The sequence below is a fragment of the Lathyrus oleraceus genome, chromosome 4 (genome assembly GCF_024323335.1).
Source record: "Lathyrus oleraceus cultivar Zhongwan6 chromosome 4, CAAS_Psat_ZW6_1.0, whole genome shotgun sequence".
Lineage (NCBI taxonomy): Eukaryota > Viridiplantae > Streptophyta > Magnoliopsida > Fabales > Fabaceae > Lathyrus > Lathyrus oleraceus.
The window spans coordinates 98,069,423-98,088,360 of NC_066582.1; the positions used below are offsets into that span (position 1 = coordinate 98,069,423).

Here is an 18,938-nt window from a genome sequence, read left to right on the forward strand (position 1 = left end):
ACAAAACAAGGGAAAAGAACAAGAAAAAATCTTCATAACCAGAAAGCACCCCAAAGCAAATTCAAACAGAAACAAGGGAGGAAGTATAAGAAATCGAAATTAGGAAGCATAACCATTAGAGGAAACAAACACAAACAAAAAAAAGGAGAAGATTGAATAAGAAATAAAAAAAACAAACAGAAGCAGAAATAAAAATCGAGAAAGAAGGAAGGGGAGGATTAAAGCGCGTTTGTCATACCCAAATTTTGTCTGGATATTAAAAGAAAAAATTTCATTAGCATTCGCAACCAGAGGTTATGATGCATAAACTCTAGCTTGGGGATCCACACTCGATCAATACGTCCATAAGCCCTAATCGTATTCCATACCCTCATAAAGGCCTATAAACATAATTCCATTCTCCGTGATATTGTGATTTAGTGGTTAAATCTCATTAAACTGTTTGTGCATAGTTTACGCTAGTGACTCTTCCTGCTGTTGATTTCATAAGCTTCACACTCCCACACATTCATCCCATGATCGTGTCCTTTGGTTTGGGCCTCAATACATGTTAGGCTAGTACGTCTGTTTTCTTCAAAGTATATGGTTCATACTTCGCCTAATTTCATTTGGGCAAGGTTATTCAAACCCACCCCATTCCATTGTCATTACCATTAGTTCCTGGCCTGATAAATTTCAAGTTAGGTCCCAGTTTGTTATACCTTCCTAAAATCGTTGCGTCAAACCTATTCGAGTTATGGTTGTGTCCTTTGAGTTATGTTAACGATTCATCCAAACATCCATACACCTCAAGTTTCAACGGTGCTCACGATGAAAGATATATTTATCCACCAAGTCCGCCAATACATCCACTCATAATTTATTTCATATCAAGTCCATAACCATTTCAAATGTCAAATTCATATAAGGTTTACCAAAAGGCTAAATTCATCGATTAATTCCATATCAAGGCCATTCATTTATAAAAATATCGTTATTCACATGTGTCCATACATGAGAAAATGCAAAGAATGAATTGCAAACCAAAGTCAACCTAATCATATTACAATTTAAAAAGTCTTAATTATTCTTGTAATCCCAACACTAGTGGTAGAAATGTCTTTAGCTTGCCAGCTCAAAGAGAGATTTCACCTAGAAGAGAACATGTACTAAAATGACATTGGGAAGAATCTTCTAAATCAAAATCTAGTTGCTCCAACCATAAACCAATGGTAGAGGCGAAAGGTGGTCTCCTCTCATGGATTGAGGCCGAATCATTGCGGCATTTGTCGGCTAAGCATTGCCCTTTATTTGTAGGCATTTGTGCCTTTCAAGCTTAACTTTTGTTAAAACCAACATACTCACTTTGAAATTTCTAGTACGAACTACGAGGTTTTGATCCCTCATTTTTATGTTGGTACGTAGGCACGATACTGAAGGTCTTGTCAAACACAAAAATATAATTAATGAATTCTTTTCTCATCCCTCCATTCCATTTGCTTGTAAACATCACTTTGTACAAAATACATATGCACACAAAAAGGGCTCCCTAGGAGTACCTAGGACACTTTGGGTGCTAACACCTTCCCCCTGTGTAACCAATCCCCTTACCTGTGATCTCTGACTTTTATTAGTTTTTATTTGAAAACTTCTCACTATTTGGGTTTTGTTCGTACTTTTTCCCTTTTCCCTTGGAAACAATAAAAGCGCGGTGGCGACTCTTGTTAACTGATCTCTAGCTTGTCAATAGCTTGATGATCATGAATTTCCCGCTACAGTAACTCACAAATGTTGAGAAGTTTGGTGAATTGAAGTGTTAAGAGCTTAATCCAATGCATGAATGATATGATTAATTGCTGCATAATTATGTAAAGGTAACCTTATGTATTGATGCAAGCATTGGAAATGGTTTGGAGTGTAAAGGAAACTGCATCATTGCTAAAAAAATGCAGCATTTTGGCTCACTGTCCCAGGTTAATCGGTTAACCGATTAACATCACGCAACATGGTCTTTTTTGGCTACTGTCCCAGGTTAATCGATTAACCAATATATGTTAATCAGTTAACATCAAGCAGAATGGTTTTTTTTTTTTGCTATTGTCCCAAGTTAATCGATTAACCACTATATGTTAGCCGATTAACATCAAGCAGAATGGTCTTTTTTTGGCTACTGCCCCAGGTTAATCGATAAACCATTATATGTTAACCGATTAACATCAAGCATAAATGGTTTTTTCCCTTTATTTTGATGCATGAGCTCATGTGTGAGGCATAATGGCTTGGCTTTTTTTCCTTGTGTGTGATTTTGCCGGATTGGTATGATCAGGGCTTGGTATACTTGTTGATTCTGGCTTATTGAACATTTTGTACTGCAACAACTGTTTGAACTACGTTTTGTATTTGAGTAAATTTGAACAAATCTTGAATTCAATTTCTTTAACTTGAATAAAGATTTGTTCCATGAATCGAATAAATAAAAGACCGAGATAGCCCCTAGTAACCCCAATATCCAATGTCATGATAAAATCAATGCACTTACCCACGTGACTTGATCCATAAGAAACGAACTAACCAATATTATTATGTCGATACCATTTTAGTAAGATCTTTTATTTAATGATAAAGATACAATTATAAATGAATTTTCTATGATGGATGGATATGCAGATGCAATGGGAAATAAGTCAGACAAAAACTGCAAAAGGTAGGGCAAATTTTGGGATACGACAACCGCCAAAGTCTACATTTATAGCACCAAACATTAACTTCCACAATGACTGAAGAACAAATAAACATATATGACACAATCATAAGCAATGTGAATGATAATCGTGGCATACTTTTCTTCCTATATGGCTATGGTGGAATCAGTAAAACATTAATCTGAAGGGCGATTTATGTAGCAATTAGATGAAAGGGAGATATTATTTTGACGGTGGCCTCAAGTGGAATATCATCATTACTTATTCCTAATGGAATAACAACCCATTAAAGATTCTTCATACCAATAAACATCATTGAGAAGTTACGTGTCATATTAAGCCATGTGATCCTTTAGCTGAATTAATTGTTAAGTCAAAACTTATTGTTTGGGATATAGCTCCTATGATTCATAAACATTGCTTTGAAGCTATTAATAAATAGTTTAGGGATATACTTGGAGTCTCTAATACAAGAAGTATGAATCTTCCTTTTGGAGGAAAAGTTGTTGTCTTGGGCGGTGATTTCAGGCAAAATACTTCTGTCACTCCAAAAGAAACGAGACAAGATATTGTACGTGCTAGCATTAACGCTTCATACCTTTGGAAACTTTGTCGAGTCTTAACATTGTCAAAAAATACAAGGCTCCAATCAACATCTTTGTGTTTGAATCTCAATGACGTAAAAGAGTCCTCAAATTGGATTTTAAAAGTTGGTGATGGGAACATCAGAGAAAATAATGATGGTGAAATTGAAATTCCAATACCACATGACTTGCTCATTAAGAATACAGGCAACCCTATTGCTTCAGTGATTGGTACCAGATATCAATTACTTTTGGATAATATGAATGATCCTTTTTATTTATTTCAGAATAAGATAATCTTAACACCTACAAATGCCATTGTCGTTACATTGAACAACTACATTATGGCTTTGATTCCAGACGATGATAAAACATACTTAGATGTTGATAGTCCATGTTCATTTGGTGAAAATAGTAATAATCTTGATGATATACATACTCTTTAATTTCTTAACACCATTAATTCTTTTGGTCTACCAACACATGAGTTAAGACTAAAAATTGGTGTTTCAGTAATGTTGTTGAGAAATATTGATCAATAATTAAGTTTATGTAATGGAACTCGACTTATAATTACACAAATGGGAACTCATGTATTGTAGGCAAAAGTCATCTCACAAAGTAATATTGCACAAAAGGTTTATATCCAGAGATTCTCTTTGACTCCATCTAACCCAAAAATTCCATTCACATTTCAATGTAAACAGTTTTCTAATGTTGTCTCATTTTCTACGACTATCAATAAGATTCAAGGTCAATTTATTCAAAATATTGATATATATCTTCTAAAACCTATATTTTCACATGGTCAATTATATGTTGTTGTTTCACGTGTAACTTCGCGTGATGGGTTGGAGTTGCTTATATGTGATGATGAATGTCATGTCTCAAATAAAACTTACAACGTAGTTTACAAAAAATCTTTCAAAACTTGAGATAGACGAGGTTTACATATAGATATTACTATTTATTATGAGATATTTTTGGATTTTCTTTTATGGGTATGAAGCAACAATGCTATTTTTTTTTCTCATGCAATGTAATATGATTGTGACTTATATTGATATTAATTTATTTAGTTAGTTACTTACTATATACTATATTTTAATTTTATAGTAAGTTATCATTAACATAATTTACTTTCCGTACGTCACACAAGTACAATTGCTAGTGGTAGTTATTGCTCTTACTTTTGCTTTCTTTTGTTGATTATAATCCTATATGAATTAGATTAATTCATTAAATGACCAAATGTCTTTGTAAATTTTTTTCTTAAGTTTAAAGGTAATTTCGATACTTAAAATTTATCATTGATTGTGACATGTAAATAACCGGGGAAATGAGATATGTGTTTTATATGAGGATTTGTTAAATACTTTTAAAGGTTTTGTATAATGAATAATTTTTTTAAACAAAAGAGAAAAATTGATAGTTCATATGCATTTTTTATCTTAGATAAACAATTGATCAAATAAGTCAATTAGTTAATTACTTCACAAAATCTCTATAATTTTTTTTTCAATTTGAAGGTAATTTTTTTTATTTTTAATCTAATATTGATAGTGACATCTAAGTAAAGAAGGAAGAAAACTTTGTGTTTTATTTAGGGATTCAATATTGTTTATAAGCTTAATTGGTCACGAGGTCTCTTAGCTTAATTTTAAGTTTCACTTTAGTTTCTTATTGAATAAATATTATATTTTAGTCCCTTAATAACTAGTCGGTTAGCCAAATTAGTATTTTCTATTAAATGCTGAGAAAAAAATGTTAAGTTGTGATAATGGGGCATGACAACACGACAAAAGTCAAAATAGTGAGTCGTTAAGGGACTAAATTGAAACCACACATTATGGTTCATTGTTTGACTTATTCTTGTTTCTTATTGATCTTCAACATCTACTTGGATCTTCTTATATTCATCAAATTATTGCGCATCAAAAATATTACCCACATAATTTTCAGTTGCTATTTGCTCTTTTACATTACACATTTCAAGGATAAAGCTTTGTTTTACACTAGAATTCAAATCAGTCTTGTCAATTTTAACTTTAGTTCCACAAATAACTTCTTGTATATTATTGGATTTATCATTAACTTTATCATTTCCAATTGATTATTTCCCGTTTGAACTTAACTTTTCCTAAATTTCAACTTTGTCGCAAGTAAGCCCTCATTGATCCAAAATTTTATTATCACCACCAATTCCTATTTGAATACTCACTTCCCCTTTATGAAACAAAGCTACACGATTCAACTGTTGCATTCTCACTCATACCTTCTTCAGATTCTAGAACCCTAAAGACCTCAAGCCGAGCCTCAGTCCCACCACCTACCTTAACAGACTTCAAATCCTCCATACTTTTTACGCTATCAACACAACTTACTTCACCATAAAGCTTCATCCACAATAACACTGTGTCCATTACAAGACCGAACATGAATCCTATATTCCACAAACCCATTTAGGGTTTCACCGCTAACTATCTCATCATAAGTCACTACTATTTTTAGGTATGACAACAGGGCGGTGTGGAACAGGTTTAAGCATTATCAGTCCTGCCCCGCCTCTCAAAACCAACCTCTCCCCCGAATTCGATCAGGGATAATAATTGATCCTCTACCCCGCCTCCAACAAGAAACAGGTTTTTTCGCCCTACCCGTATAAATTACAACTTTTAAAAAATGTATTTTTTTAAATAACAATAAAAGTTAAAATTTAAATTAAATAATTGATTATTTTAAGAATAACAATAATTCTTGATATTTTTAGTTAATTTATATTTTAAAAAAATACACAATAATTCTAATATACATGATACTTTAACATTAAGAAAGTGTAAATGAGAAATAAAATTATTAAAAATAAGAATATTAAATTAAATATAATAGATGGGTGCATGACAAATACTAGCATCCCCCGCCCCACCTCCATAATTAAAAACCGAGTTTTCCTCACACCCACCCCAATTAAATTAGGTTTTTCCCGTTAAAATAAGGGTGGATGCGGTTGGGGCCAAATTTATTTGCCATGCCTAGTTGTTTATGAAGTTTCACAAGTAGACAAAACTTTTTTCTGAATCCTCCACGAATGATATTTAACAAAAACCAAATTTTCAAACATTAAATAACTACACCAAAATATATCTTTTTACTTAAGAATTAGACAAAAATATTTTAGAGACAAGTGGTTCGATTAGATCTCACATTGGAGTGAAAGATGAGTTGAGAAGAGTTTGATTTTTCAAGAGTATTGGTGAGAGAGTGTGCATTTTTGGAGAGAGAAACTAAAAAAAGTTGTCTCAGACACATATACATAATTTAATATTTTTCTTCAAAATTTAACAAAAAATATCAATTTGACTAACAAAATGATTTTTGAGAGACTAAATATAAATATTTATTCATTAAGAACTAAATTAAAAATATAAATTAAGTTAAATTAAATTAGGATATGTTTGGATATCATAAAATGAACGGAGCGGAATGGAATGAAGCGAAGTGAGACGAGACGAAATGAAGCGGAGCGGAACGAATATACCATTCCATTGTTTGAAAACTTTAGAATGGAATAAGACAAGTTGTTTCTTCCGTCCAAATTGGAGGGGAAAAAATATGATGGTAACAGTTGGAATCTAATGGAATAATACCACTCAATTCCACTTCGTTCCATCAAATTTTAAAAGATCCAAACAATAAAATATCATTCAATTCCATCAATCCGAACAAAGTCTTAAGTACAAAAATGCATTACATTATTTTAAAATAGAAAAAGGATAAAATTAGTAGTTCACATATACAATTTCTTTTTTGTCTTAGATAATGAATATATATATTTTTTAAATAAAAGGATAAAATTGGTACTTCCTTATATAATTTTTCTTCTTCTTCTGATCTTAGATAGAACTGATTGAGTTGGATACCCAAATATCAAATGTTTAATTCTTTTTGCTATTGACCTAGGATATTCTGCTACGCTCCTCTTCCAGTACACCAATTTTTGTCCCGTTTCACAAGAACTTTTCCTCTGCTCCAATCCTTCAATTTATGAATTTGGTTTCACCATATAGACACAATTTCTGAATCTTTCCCACCCAAACACGCTCTCTCTATCGCCGTCCACCGGTTACGCCTCGGCAACTTAACCTAACCTCTCGTTCCGGCATCTTATTCATCATCTCTGCTACCGCAACCTAACCTTCTAGAAGAACACCAACGACTGTACTAAAACCCTAAATCAGATCGTATCAATGATTGAACCCTACAACAAGTAAGAACTTCTCTCTCTCCATTTCAAGTGCATCGAATTTTCATTTGATCCAAAAAAAATGCATAAGAAAGTAAGGAACACAATGCGATTTGTGAATTTTGTTTTAAATTTACCGAGTCAATTTGCACAGGCTTGTTAAACTAGCTGCGAGGGCTTTCTATGACGATCTTACCAGCAAAGGAGATAATCAACCCAAAACGGGAAGGAGTGATAACAGAGGAATTGCCGTAGTTGTTCTTGATGCGCTCACCAGGTTCAACCTCTTTTTTCTTCTTCGCATTTATCACCTTTTCAAGTTTAACTACGATTCACATACTTTTATTAACGAACAAATGATGCACAAGTTCAATGAAATTTCTTATAATCTTAAACAATTTAGATATAATTTGCCAAGGATTGTAGATTGTTAATGATTAGTGATAGTTCTGCTGACAGTAGTTCACTTATTCAATTACAAAGCAAGGAAAACAAAAAGTGGACATAAATTATTTCAATTTAAGTGAAATTGATAGAATGGAAATAAAGGATTAGAATCATTATACAAAAGATAATGGAAAAAAGGGAATATATGGTTTGTTTATTTAATTTGAAACTTTGGATTTTAATTGTATCCTGTTAATTTTTTTTATTCCAGACGACAATGGGTTAGAGAAGAAGACTTGGCAAAGGACCTCAAATTGCATACAAAGCAACTTCGTCGAACTCTGCGGTTCTTTGAAGAAGAAAAGATTATCACACGAGATCATAGGAGGGAGGTAACTATCCAGTTCTGCCTATTCATTATGTTGCTTTCGTTTTGTGATATACAGCTGGCCTACAAGCACTAGCCAATCCAATGAAATCATTATGTTATGTTGTTTGATGCATAGCTTGACTGTGACCACCCATGCGGCTTAATAATGATCTTTTGAATGAGTTTAACAAATTACTGTAACACAGTCAGTCAAACAGTTATTGTTGATTCGTGTTAATTCATTCCTCCACTTAGCGAAGGTGTACAGTAGTTCATAGAATGCTTATTATTGATCGTTTTTTTGTTAATTCTGTTATGTTCTTTTTTCCTACCTTGTGCATAGAAGGTTTGAAATCAATGACTTAAAGCCTCTGGTTTTGTATTTATTTTTGGTTTGGCACATGATATATTTTTTCTTTGACCATGATAGTTGTTGTGCTTCTACAAAATGTAGTAGCATCTTTGTCTTTTCGCCTCTGGTTTTGTATTTATTTTTGGTTTGGCACATGATATATTTTTTCTTTGACCATGATAGTTGTTGTGCTTCTACAAAACGTAGTAGCATCTTTGTCTTTTCGCCTCTGGTTTTGTATTTATTTTTGGTTTGGCACATGATATATTTTTTCTTTGACCATGATAGTTGTTGTGCTTCTACAAAATGTAGTAGCATCTTTGTCTTTTCGCCCCCTATACAGTGACAACTTTTATAGATCTTGGATAATGAAGAGTATGCAAGCTCCTCTAGATTAATTTTAGAAGATCCCTTCCCTTGTGTAATGTGAAGGTTATTTTCCATCTGTTGATGTGCGTTTTTTTGTTTTATTATTTTGATATTCACTAGTCTTACATTTGCACGCGTGAGAGTTGTGGGTGAATGTATTTAGTCGTATATGTATTTTGTTCACATGTTCCTGTTGTATAATTTTAACAGACAGCAAAAGGTGCAAAAATATATAGCGCGGCTGTAGCTGCTACAGCTGATGCTGCAACAGGAAAGGAGGGAGAAGAAAAGGTCAAGCTACACACACACTCTTACTGTTGTCTAGATTATGCACAGGTCAATCTCCACTAACTGTATTCTTTAACTGTAGCTTTACCAATGATATTTAGTTGTTTTGTTGCAGAGAGAAAGGAAAATCAATTTTATTTTTCCTGCCTTTCAGACTATTCGTTTGAATTGGTTCATCAAAATCTAGGCTCCTTCATATATAGGAAACTTATGATTTTTGTTGCAGATATATGATGTGGTCAGGTACAGACTGCATCGCATGAAGCATAAGCTGAAAGATGAATTGGAGAACAAAAACACTGTTCAAGAATATATATGTACCAACTGTGGAAAAAGGTTTCAGAAATAACTAACTGTATTTATCTGTAATATATTTTTTCATAGTTATTTTATTTGTATTGATGTGATTCTGTTTCATAATACTTGGGTATTTTAATCATTTTAGATACAATGCTTTGGATGCACTGCGGTTGATATCTTTTGAAGACGAGGACTTCCACTGCGAGCGTTGTAATGGAAAACTAGAGGTTGAAAGTGACAAGTTAGCTGCTCAAGATGGGGGAGACGGAGGAGATGGAGATGAAAATGCAAGAAGACGACGGCGTGAAAAGCTAAAGGACATGCTTCAAAAGATGGAGGTTCTTATATGATTTATTGCACCGTTTGTTTCTATTTGTGGCTTCATATTTTGGATCATTTTTATTTGTTATTGTCGATGATCTTTATCATAGTTGTTTGCTGGAACTGGAAAAATTCCTAGCCGAAGTGGTTTCTAGCAAGTAATGTTACTTATTATATATATGGGGTTAGGTCTTGTATATATAGGATAAACAATCTATGAGGGAGTTCGTAGAAACCGTGTAAATATAATGCATATAGAGGTGCCTGAGTGTCAGTTCAATATTCTGAAGACGTCAAGTGGTAAATTTTTAGTTCTGCATCTTCCATTCTCCTATTACTTACCACTTACCAGTCCATCCCTATTTGGTAGAGGATCATAGGAATGAACTCACTGTTTTTGTATCCAAACTGTAGTTGACAGCTTGGTTTTGTTGAACCAGTCAGATCCATTACTCTATTTAGAAAAGGCATGAGACAGACAGCTAGATAACCAGATAAATCTATGATAGGCCCGTGAGATAAAGGGAAACAATTAGAAGGGAAAGGGAGCATAACATTAAGGGACCTGTGGCATTTGATGAGTGGTGAGAAAAAGAGAAAACAATAAATTTGAAAGGTGCAAGGTTGATTGTAGTTAGGCAAGAATTGGGTAGTGGTGGACTGGTGGCAACGCTTTGTCTTCTACACGACCAGTTTCTTTATAGGAAGAATAGTCTGGGTATCTTTCCCTTTTACATTACTTCAGTTTTCTATAAGTAGCCTACTTCTCTATTGCTTTCACGTTAAAAATCCTCTGGGATCCCTTACTGTTCTGAGTTTCATTTCTGTATTATTGAGTTTTTGGTACCTATCAATCTAATACACCCAGCAAATTTACTCGAGGCCAGCAATATTATGAAATTTGACCAAGTGTATTAATTCACGAAAGTATGTATAATCATTTAATTAAAAGTATATGTAATATAATTGGATTTTGTTGGGGCATGTACTTAGTAGAACTGTTAATTTTGGGCTGACTTGGAAGTCTACTGACTCTACTCACAATTTTAAATAAACATGACCGCAGGTATCATTTATCTCATCTTATTTTCATGATGAATTGCTAAGGCTTACACAATTATGGCTTTTACTTTTTGTAGCTTCTGACCTACAACTTACTTTGCATGTTATGACTGTTGTACTTCTTGTGCTAGTGCAGGTACAACTCAAGCCTTTAATAGACCAACTCAGTCGGGTAAAAGACATGCCGGTTCCAGAATTTGGCACTCTTCAAGCATGGGAAGCTCGAGCTAGTGCAGCTGGGCGTGCAGCTAATGGAGAAAATGCTGGCGATTCTAAAATGTCTCATTTGGGATATAATGGTGCACCAATGCCATACAGTGGAGATACCAAGGTAACATTATGCTGTTTTAAGGGAGTTATCCTTTCTAGCTTTTGCAAAATATTAGGAATAAAAAATTGGAGAGAAAGTAGATAATGATAGAAAGGGAAATAAAATACAGTGAGAAAGTGATAGAATTTTGCTAAAAATATTTTGCCACTGAAATACTGCACCAAACCTTTGAAGATTCTGGTAAATATAGTTACTAGCTGAGCTAACTTAAACTTTTAACAAACTATGCCAACTTGCTGCTGGTTAATGGACTAACAAAACCTAAGTGTTGTACTTGTAAGACAAATAGACTGAGTAACCATTATGTTCTTTTTCTCATCAATTTTCTTGGATCTCTTCCCCAGTTTTGGATGATATGTTATCCTCTTAGTTGTACATTCCCTCTTTTTTCTGCAAATTTTTCTCTCTATAAAATCGATTTTTTTTTCAATTTTTGTTTTAGTTTGAGCAATATAATTTTCCTTTGTATTTGCTGATGAATGCGAAGTTTTCTATTTTGGTTTCAATTTTGGAAGAGGAAAAAGTGATTCTGGTGGTGAAGAATTGCTTTTGACATGTTTGGTTCCTCTAAAGTTGAATTGATTTTGTCTCCCAAATTGATTCTACTTGAAGTTAGGATTTATAGCTTTTGGGTCTAAACATGATTTTTACACTGAAATTTATCGTTCAATTCACTTTTGCATAAATATACCCAAACATAAATCACTTTACCTTCAACTAACTTTTACCTATAATCAATTTTACAGAATCAATTCACTCAAAATCAATTTTCGTCACCACAGAACCAAACACACGCCTATGTTTGGTTGAGCTGCCAAACTTGATTATGGAGGTGTATAATTGATTGGCATGTTTGGTTGCTTTTGAATAGAATTGAGTTTGTCCCTAGAATTGATTCTAATTTGAATCTAGGATTTGTAGTTTTTGGGCTAAACGTGATATTTACACGACAACTTATTTCGAACTCACTTTTACATAAATGTATTCAAACAAAACCACTTTATATTCAAGTCACTTTTAAGTAAAATCAATTCATTCCAGATCAATTTTTGTCACGCAAAATCAAACATGCAATGAGTTAGTACTGAAAGTTGTAATGCTAATTTTCCTTCATATGGTTGTCATGCAAAATTTATGTCTCTTATAGCAGACATTGATCGGAAGGGATCTATCAAAATTTCTTAATATCTATGAATAAAGAGATACACAATTTTGTTATGACCTTGTCATTTGAAAATTTAACATGAGAGTCCAGTCTGATAGGCTTGTGGGATAAAAGGAGGAAAGCCGTTAGAATGGAGACGGGGCATAACAAAATGGGACAGATGGCATTTGATGTGGAGAGTGAGGTAGGGGATCATTTTTATATATTGGAAAGGTGAGAGAGGTCAATGGGAGTTAGGCAAGAATTAGGTAGTCGTGGTAAGGCGTTGACCTTGGATGGACTGATGTTTTCTTAGGAGTAATAGTTGGGATATTTTTCTTTTTCACATTGGTGTTGTTTTCTATAAGGAGCCTAGCGCTCTATCGTTTTCACCATTAATATCATCTAGAAGTGGAATTCCTTCGGTTTTGTTTAAGTTTCATTTTGGGTTTATTGGATTTCTAGTACCTATCTCTCGAAAGTGGTTGACATGTCAGTCTGCATGTCCCATGTAGGACCAATGTGCTTTCATGGTTCCATGTATAGCTTTTATATTTAGCATCATCATATCTTCCTTAAATGTTTAAATGTTAAGTAGTCTATCAATGAATGTGGACAGGTGGTAGTTGACTTCAATGGCACTGAAGGCAAAGGAGAGGGTGTTAAATCTGAAACTGACAGCACATCTTTAAAGGTTTTGCCTCCATGGATGATTACATCAGGTATGAATCTTACGAAGGAACAGCGTGGAGAAGTGAAGCAGGAAATAAAAATGGATGGGACTTCAACTTCCACAGCAGCACAATATACAGATGAGAAAAAGTCAACAATTGTGCATGATGATAAAAATATACAGGTTCGTAAAGTATGAACTGTTATTTTCTGTATGGTTTGATTCTTTTTGTTCAAGTTCCCCGCCCCCGCCCCCGCCCCCTAAGGCACTAGAAAGTTTTTTATCACTAAAATTTCTGTTACCTTTTATATTTTTATAGGATGAGTATATTAAGGCCTATTATGCTGCTTTACTTAAGAAGCAACATGAATTGGAAGAAGCTGCAAAAAATCCCCAAGATGGGAACGGTGCAGATGATCCTTCTAGCAGTATTTCCAATCGCAAAGTTGGCATTAAATCAAAACGTGAGGAAGATGATGATGGCACTGAATGGGAAGAAGCTCCTGTTAGAGGTACAATTTCTAAACTAATTACACAAAAAATTCGATTGTTATAGTATAAGTCTAGAATACCTATATATGACTGCAAATTGTTGCACGCGTGTTTATTGTCCCAACTTGCCTCGCATGTTTGATTATAAGACATAACACACAGTAAAAAATTATAAGGCATATACCATATTTGATTATAAATACTCTATAAGTCATAATACTCTGATTACTTACATGTTTGATTATATTATTGCTCAGTTTATTGGTCCGCTTAATTGAAATTATATTGTTGATGTGCATGATCAATGCTCTAGATCCATTTTAGAGTGTTATTATTATTACACGTGTAATTTTAAGATTGTGCATACGAAGCGACAATGACTAGGAATGAATGATAGGAATACTCAACGTCTTAAAAGGTAAAAAGTGTTATGAAATAGGAAGATTTATCTCTAGTTTCTAAAGGAGAGAAGGCCACATAAGTGTTAAGAAATAGGAAGACTAATCTCTAGTTTCTAAAGGAGAGAAGGCCACATTGCAGAGGTTCAATTGGAAATGAACCTAGTTATACTTGAACCGGTGTTTTAAAAACCGGATCGGACCGGCTGGTTGAAACGGAGGGGTCACCGGTCTGGTTTGATTGTTGGATCGAGTAAGCTATTGAACCAGCAGGAACCGGTCAAATCTGATGAATCGGCGGTTTTGGAAAACCGGCAGGTTAAATAAATGTTTTTTCTCAGATAAGACGATGCCGTTTTAATAATTAAAAAAAAAAGAAAATATAAGTAGAGACTGTTCAAAACTTATCTTTTTCGGTAGAAACTGGATATCCTCTCGCGCAACTGCAGAGACTAATCCCTCAAACAGGGGAGGACCACAATGGGCAGCAAAGCTCTCCCTCAAGAGAATTTGGCACGTGCAACACGGCTATATGCACAGGGCTGGGTTAGAACCTAGGATCTGGTTAAGTTAGTTAAGCTGGAAGAGATCTCTTACCATATCATCCAAGTGGACTTGTTCAAAATTAAATTTATTTGGATTTGTATTTTGTACTATGTGTTTAGAATTTGAATTTAAAAAATGAACTTAAGATATTTTGAAAATTTAAAATTTTGTATATTGTGATTTTTACTGAAACAGAGTCATCCGGTTTGTCCGGTTTAATAACTATATAGTTTTGTTATAGAGACTGATTTATCCAACTGAGTTATTCGGTTTAATCCGGTTTAGTCATGTGGTTCGACCAGTGATCCACCGATCAATGTACAAGTGATCCAGTACCCTCACCGGTTTGATGACCGGTTCGGTTTTTAAAACTCTTAGCATAGATGAGACATACGGTTTAAGCTCGATTTGTTTGTTTGTATTTTTGAAAAAAAATGTTTTTATTTTTGAAAAAATAGCACCAACATAGCTTTGAATGATTTAGTAATTATAGATTGTACTTTTGAGCAACCATATTCTCTTTCACAGCATTTTTATATATTCGGCTAATTCCTTGCAAAAATAAAAGGCATTTACAATGGAAGCTTGTGGTTCCACACCAGAGTTATTAATCTCGGATACCGGAGCGGAGCGGCTGACCACAAAAGGGGAGAGTGGGATAACTTTTTGTACTAATAATTATATAAAGATTTTTTTTTAAAAACACAGTAAAACAGATGCCATTGTGTTAGTAGAAGATTTTTTTATTTAAAAATAGAATAAAAAATGAAAACAAAATACAAAAATAGAAAAAGGAATAGAAATAGATAAAAATGAAAGAAAAAATAAAAGAACTGTTTAAGAAAAGAGAAGAAGATTTTAGAAGAAAAGAAAACGAAGAATTTTTAAAAGCACAGTAGAACAGACGCCATTGTGTTACTAGAAGATTTAAAAAAAAAAAGAATTAAAAATGAAAACAAAATACAAAAATAGAAAAAGAAAAGAAAATAAAATGAAAGAAAAAAGAAAAGAACCGTTTAAGAAAAGAGGAAGAGTTTAGAAGAAAAGAAAATGAAAAAAGAAAAAATGAGTTTAGAAGAAGAGAACGAAAATAAAATGAAATAAAAGAAAAAATAAGATAAAAAACAAACCGACGTAGATGAAACGGAGGTGCGGCTGCGAGGCAAGGGTGTTCGGCGGCGAAGGCAAGGGTGTAAGAACACGAAGCAGCAAGTTGTGAGAACTGAGAATGTTGAATGAGAGAAGACGAAGACTTGAAGGTATTTGACCCTTAAAACTTAAGGGTAAATGGTAAATGCAAAGAAAAAAGAGTCCAAAAAAAAGGGCCAACCGCTCCACGTGGGTAGCAGCCCGCAACCCGCTCAACCATTTCGCATCATTCGTGCCCGCGATCAGAAACTGGGAAACGCTCCTTGTAATCGTCGCGCACGGTGGCCGCTCCGGTCGAAGATCCCGGGATACCGCCAATAGCGGCTGCTATTAATAACTCTGTTCCACACCCTTGCTTTCAACGTTATCCAAGAGTTTTCTTTCAGTGGTTGTCATTCTTTAGTTGGTTTGGATTATGGTTTTGAATTGTAGTTGTGGTTGGTTGCAGTTGTCTTGCAGCTGTAGGCATGCTAAGGCAATCTATAATTGGCGTATGATATGGGTGTGGCGGCTTCTTTAATTGAGATTTTCTCACTCTTTGAATGGCGCAGTTCACTATATAAATGCTTGGTTTAGGTCATATTTGGCTGACTTGTTATGGTTGGAATAGTATAAATTATAAAGGCCGGTTTCCTTAACTAGTGTTTTAAAACGTACAGGAGGAGCTTTAGCCGACAAGAAGTTTTGTTTAGGGAATGTTACCATGAATGGGAAATACTGTTTTGTCATTTGAAGTGACGTGCCTCTACTAATTGTTAATATAAAATTAAGTCTTCAAATCTATTTCATGGTCTCGTTGACTTTCTTCTGGGTCTTTTTTTGTTTAGCTGATGTTCTGTAAGTTGTTTTATTGGCTTTTATCAATTGATAGAATGCTTTAAAAGATTGGATACCTTTTTGCTCATATGGAGATTACACTGTCCCAACTGCGGATCAGTTTTATGTTTTTCTGCTCATGATTGATTAAATTCAATCTGCTTGATACAAAATAGGGTGTGGCAAGGGTGTCAAATTTTCGACAATCTTGATACAAGAATTATTCTCCCCTGTTTTGATTACTATTAGAAATGAGACTACTTGTTGCAACAGTAGAATTGAGTGGCCATGGCAGGAATTGTGTTGTTGGCTATGGAATAAACAAGGTAGGTGTAAACTTAATATCTCTCCGAATATGGGAGAATAGGTGATGCAATAGAATCAATAACCATTTTGAAGCTTAATAGGGGATGAAAAGGCGGTTTTATGAATTATTTTAATATTTTAAAATTTCCCATTACAATAGAATTTCATAGGAGGTATCTGTCTTAAGAAAATATCACATATATGGTATCATTTTAATTTCAAAACCCAGAGGGTTTTTTTCATATGCTTTGTAAACCTCTAGAAGGGCAAGTTTTATCAACTTCAAATTTATTATAGTATCTTCTGGCTACCCCACCGTCAGGGAACTGGTTCAAGGAGAGCCATATGTTAATATGTTGGTGAATAGGGTCATTGGGTAGGAGATTGTTTATTATTGATCTGAACATCTTCTATTTTCCATAGTTGATCGTCTTATAATGTCAATATTGAACCAAAATTCTGTGTTAAATTGTTAATACTCAACTTTCTTTATATATTTTCACCCGTTTGTTTATAATGTTATTTGTGTCCCCTCATTTTTGATCTGAATGTAACTTTTATAGGAAATGGAGGTTACAAGGTGGATCTGAATGTTGAAGCCGACGCTCCAGCAGAGGACGAGGAGGATGAGGACGATGTCGACTGGGAGGAAGGTTGATGAAAAAATCATAAAGGTCATTATGAACGTAATGGCTTAGTCCAATATGCCAGGACAAGTGTTAGGTTATTATAACAATACGCTGCTCATTTATCCTATTGTCTCTGCATGTTGCTGTGGTGATGCGTCCTAGGTTTGAGTTTGAGAGAATGTGTAACGTTGACTCTCAAGTTACATAACCAGTATTCAACTTTTCATCATATATAGGTTGACCAGACAACTCTATTTTGAAACTTTGCATGTTATGACTGGCAAAAAAAATAGTGTTCTTCTGACTCCATTTTGTTATGACCACATTAATATTTACCAATGGATACTTACATTTTGTGAATGGTGGGGCATCCCAGCGTTTTACGTATGGTGTTGCGTACTCAAATGAGTTATGAATTATTCTACTTCTTCCATTCCCGACAAGGCCCTTCATTTTGGTAAATCCATCCAAGTTGTCCATTTCCCAAGATATATTGGAAGTATAGAGAGATGGGCAGTTGGGTCATTGCTGGCTCCCATCTTCAACCAAAAGTCTAAATTGATAGATATCCCATAATTTGAGTTTCATAGTTATTTGTTTAATAAGCATCATGTTCTCTAAAGTTCTATGATTTTTTAAAAGCGTTTCTATATAATTTGCAAGAGATCAAATTTTAAAATGATGTGATCTATCAAAGAGAAAAATAATCAACATAATCCGTTTCCTTTTTACTATCATGGTTCACAAGCATTTGAATGTTCTAATGTTGGTTTTTCTTTTAATAAATAAATAAAATAATCCAGACACGAAACTCATGCATTCTACTGTGAACCGTGAAAAAGTGGATGTTTCCGTTACTCAACTATTAGTATTATAGAAGCAAATATTGAGATCCACCTGCACAATCTCTTCAGAAAGAAACATGGGATGTGAACAATTAAACAATTAATTTATATATACTATAAAATCAAAATAAGCAATATATTTGAAAGTGGACAGGTGAAACGAGTCTAATTGAAGCAATGTTTTCAGCTCCACGATACAACTTTAGCGTGTTCCAACGCATAAATATAAAATAAAATGTAGACTATAGACGTGTGAATTGGCACAATATAGTTTGAATAATTTGTTATAAATTAATTTAACTACATAATTTTTGCCAGTTTGTTTATGCTTGCACTAACTAGTGTCAATGTCAATGGTATTCTTAAATCTTAACAGTTAATAATCATAAAAGAAAGAACAAACTATACGCGTTTAATTTTATTTTTTTATTTACGAAAAGTTGATTTTCCTTTGTTTAACATGAAGCGTCGGTCAATATCCAATTAAAAATAAAAAGTGAGAGTCAAAGTAATCTCAAAACTCTTTTTCTCTCTTTAAAGTTTCTGCCGACTATTATACAGCATGCTGCAATAACGTACCGTGAGAAAGGATGAGATGTATTCCAAATTTAAGCTATGAATACGAAAGAAAAAAGAACACATAGGAGAAAAT

The 18,938-nt window shown here is 33.8% G+C and overlaps 2 protein-coding genes across 2 annotated transcripts; both read left to right on the forward strand.

Annotated features, from left to right (window-relative positions):
• The first annotated feature begins 3,159 nt into the window (after positions 1-3,159).
• LOC127136178 (uncharacterized) lies at positions 3,160-3,711 on the forward strand. The gene has a single exon (XM_051062771.1). It carries the CDS (start codon positions 3,160-3,162, stop codon positions 3,709-3,711), a length of 552 nt encoding a protein of 183 aa, XP_050918728.1.
• Positions 3,712-7,159: 3,448 nt separating this feature from the next.
• LOC127073648 (uncharacterized) lies at positions 7,160-17,801 on the forward strand. The gene is made up of 10 exons (XM_051014822.1): positions 7,160-7,532; positions 7,663-7,785; positions 8,167-8,287; positions 9,197-9,322; positions 9,501-9,610; positions 9,720-9,912; positions 11,094-11,288; positions 13,052-13,288; positions 13,425-13,617; positions 17,376-17,801. Exons 1-10 carry the CDS (start codon positions 7,513-7,515, stop codon positions 17,468-17,470), a joined length of 1,413 nt encoding a protein of 470 aa, XP_050870779.1. The 5' UTR covers positions 7,160-7,512; the 3' UTR covers positions 17,471-17,801.
• Positions 17,802-18,938: the final 1,137 nt, after the last annotated feature.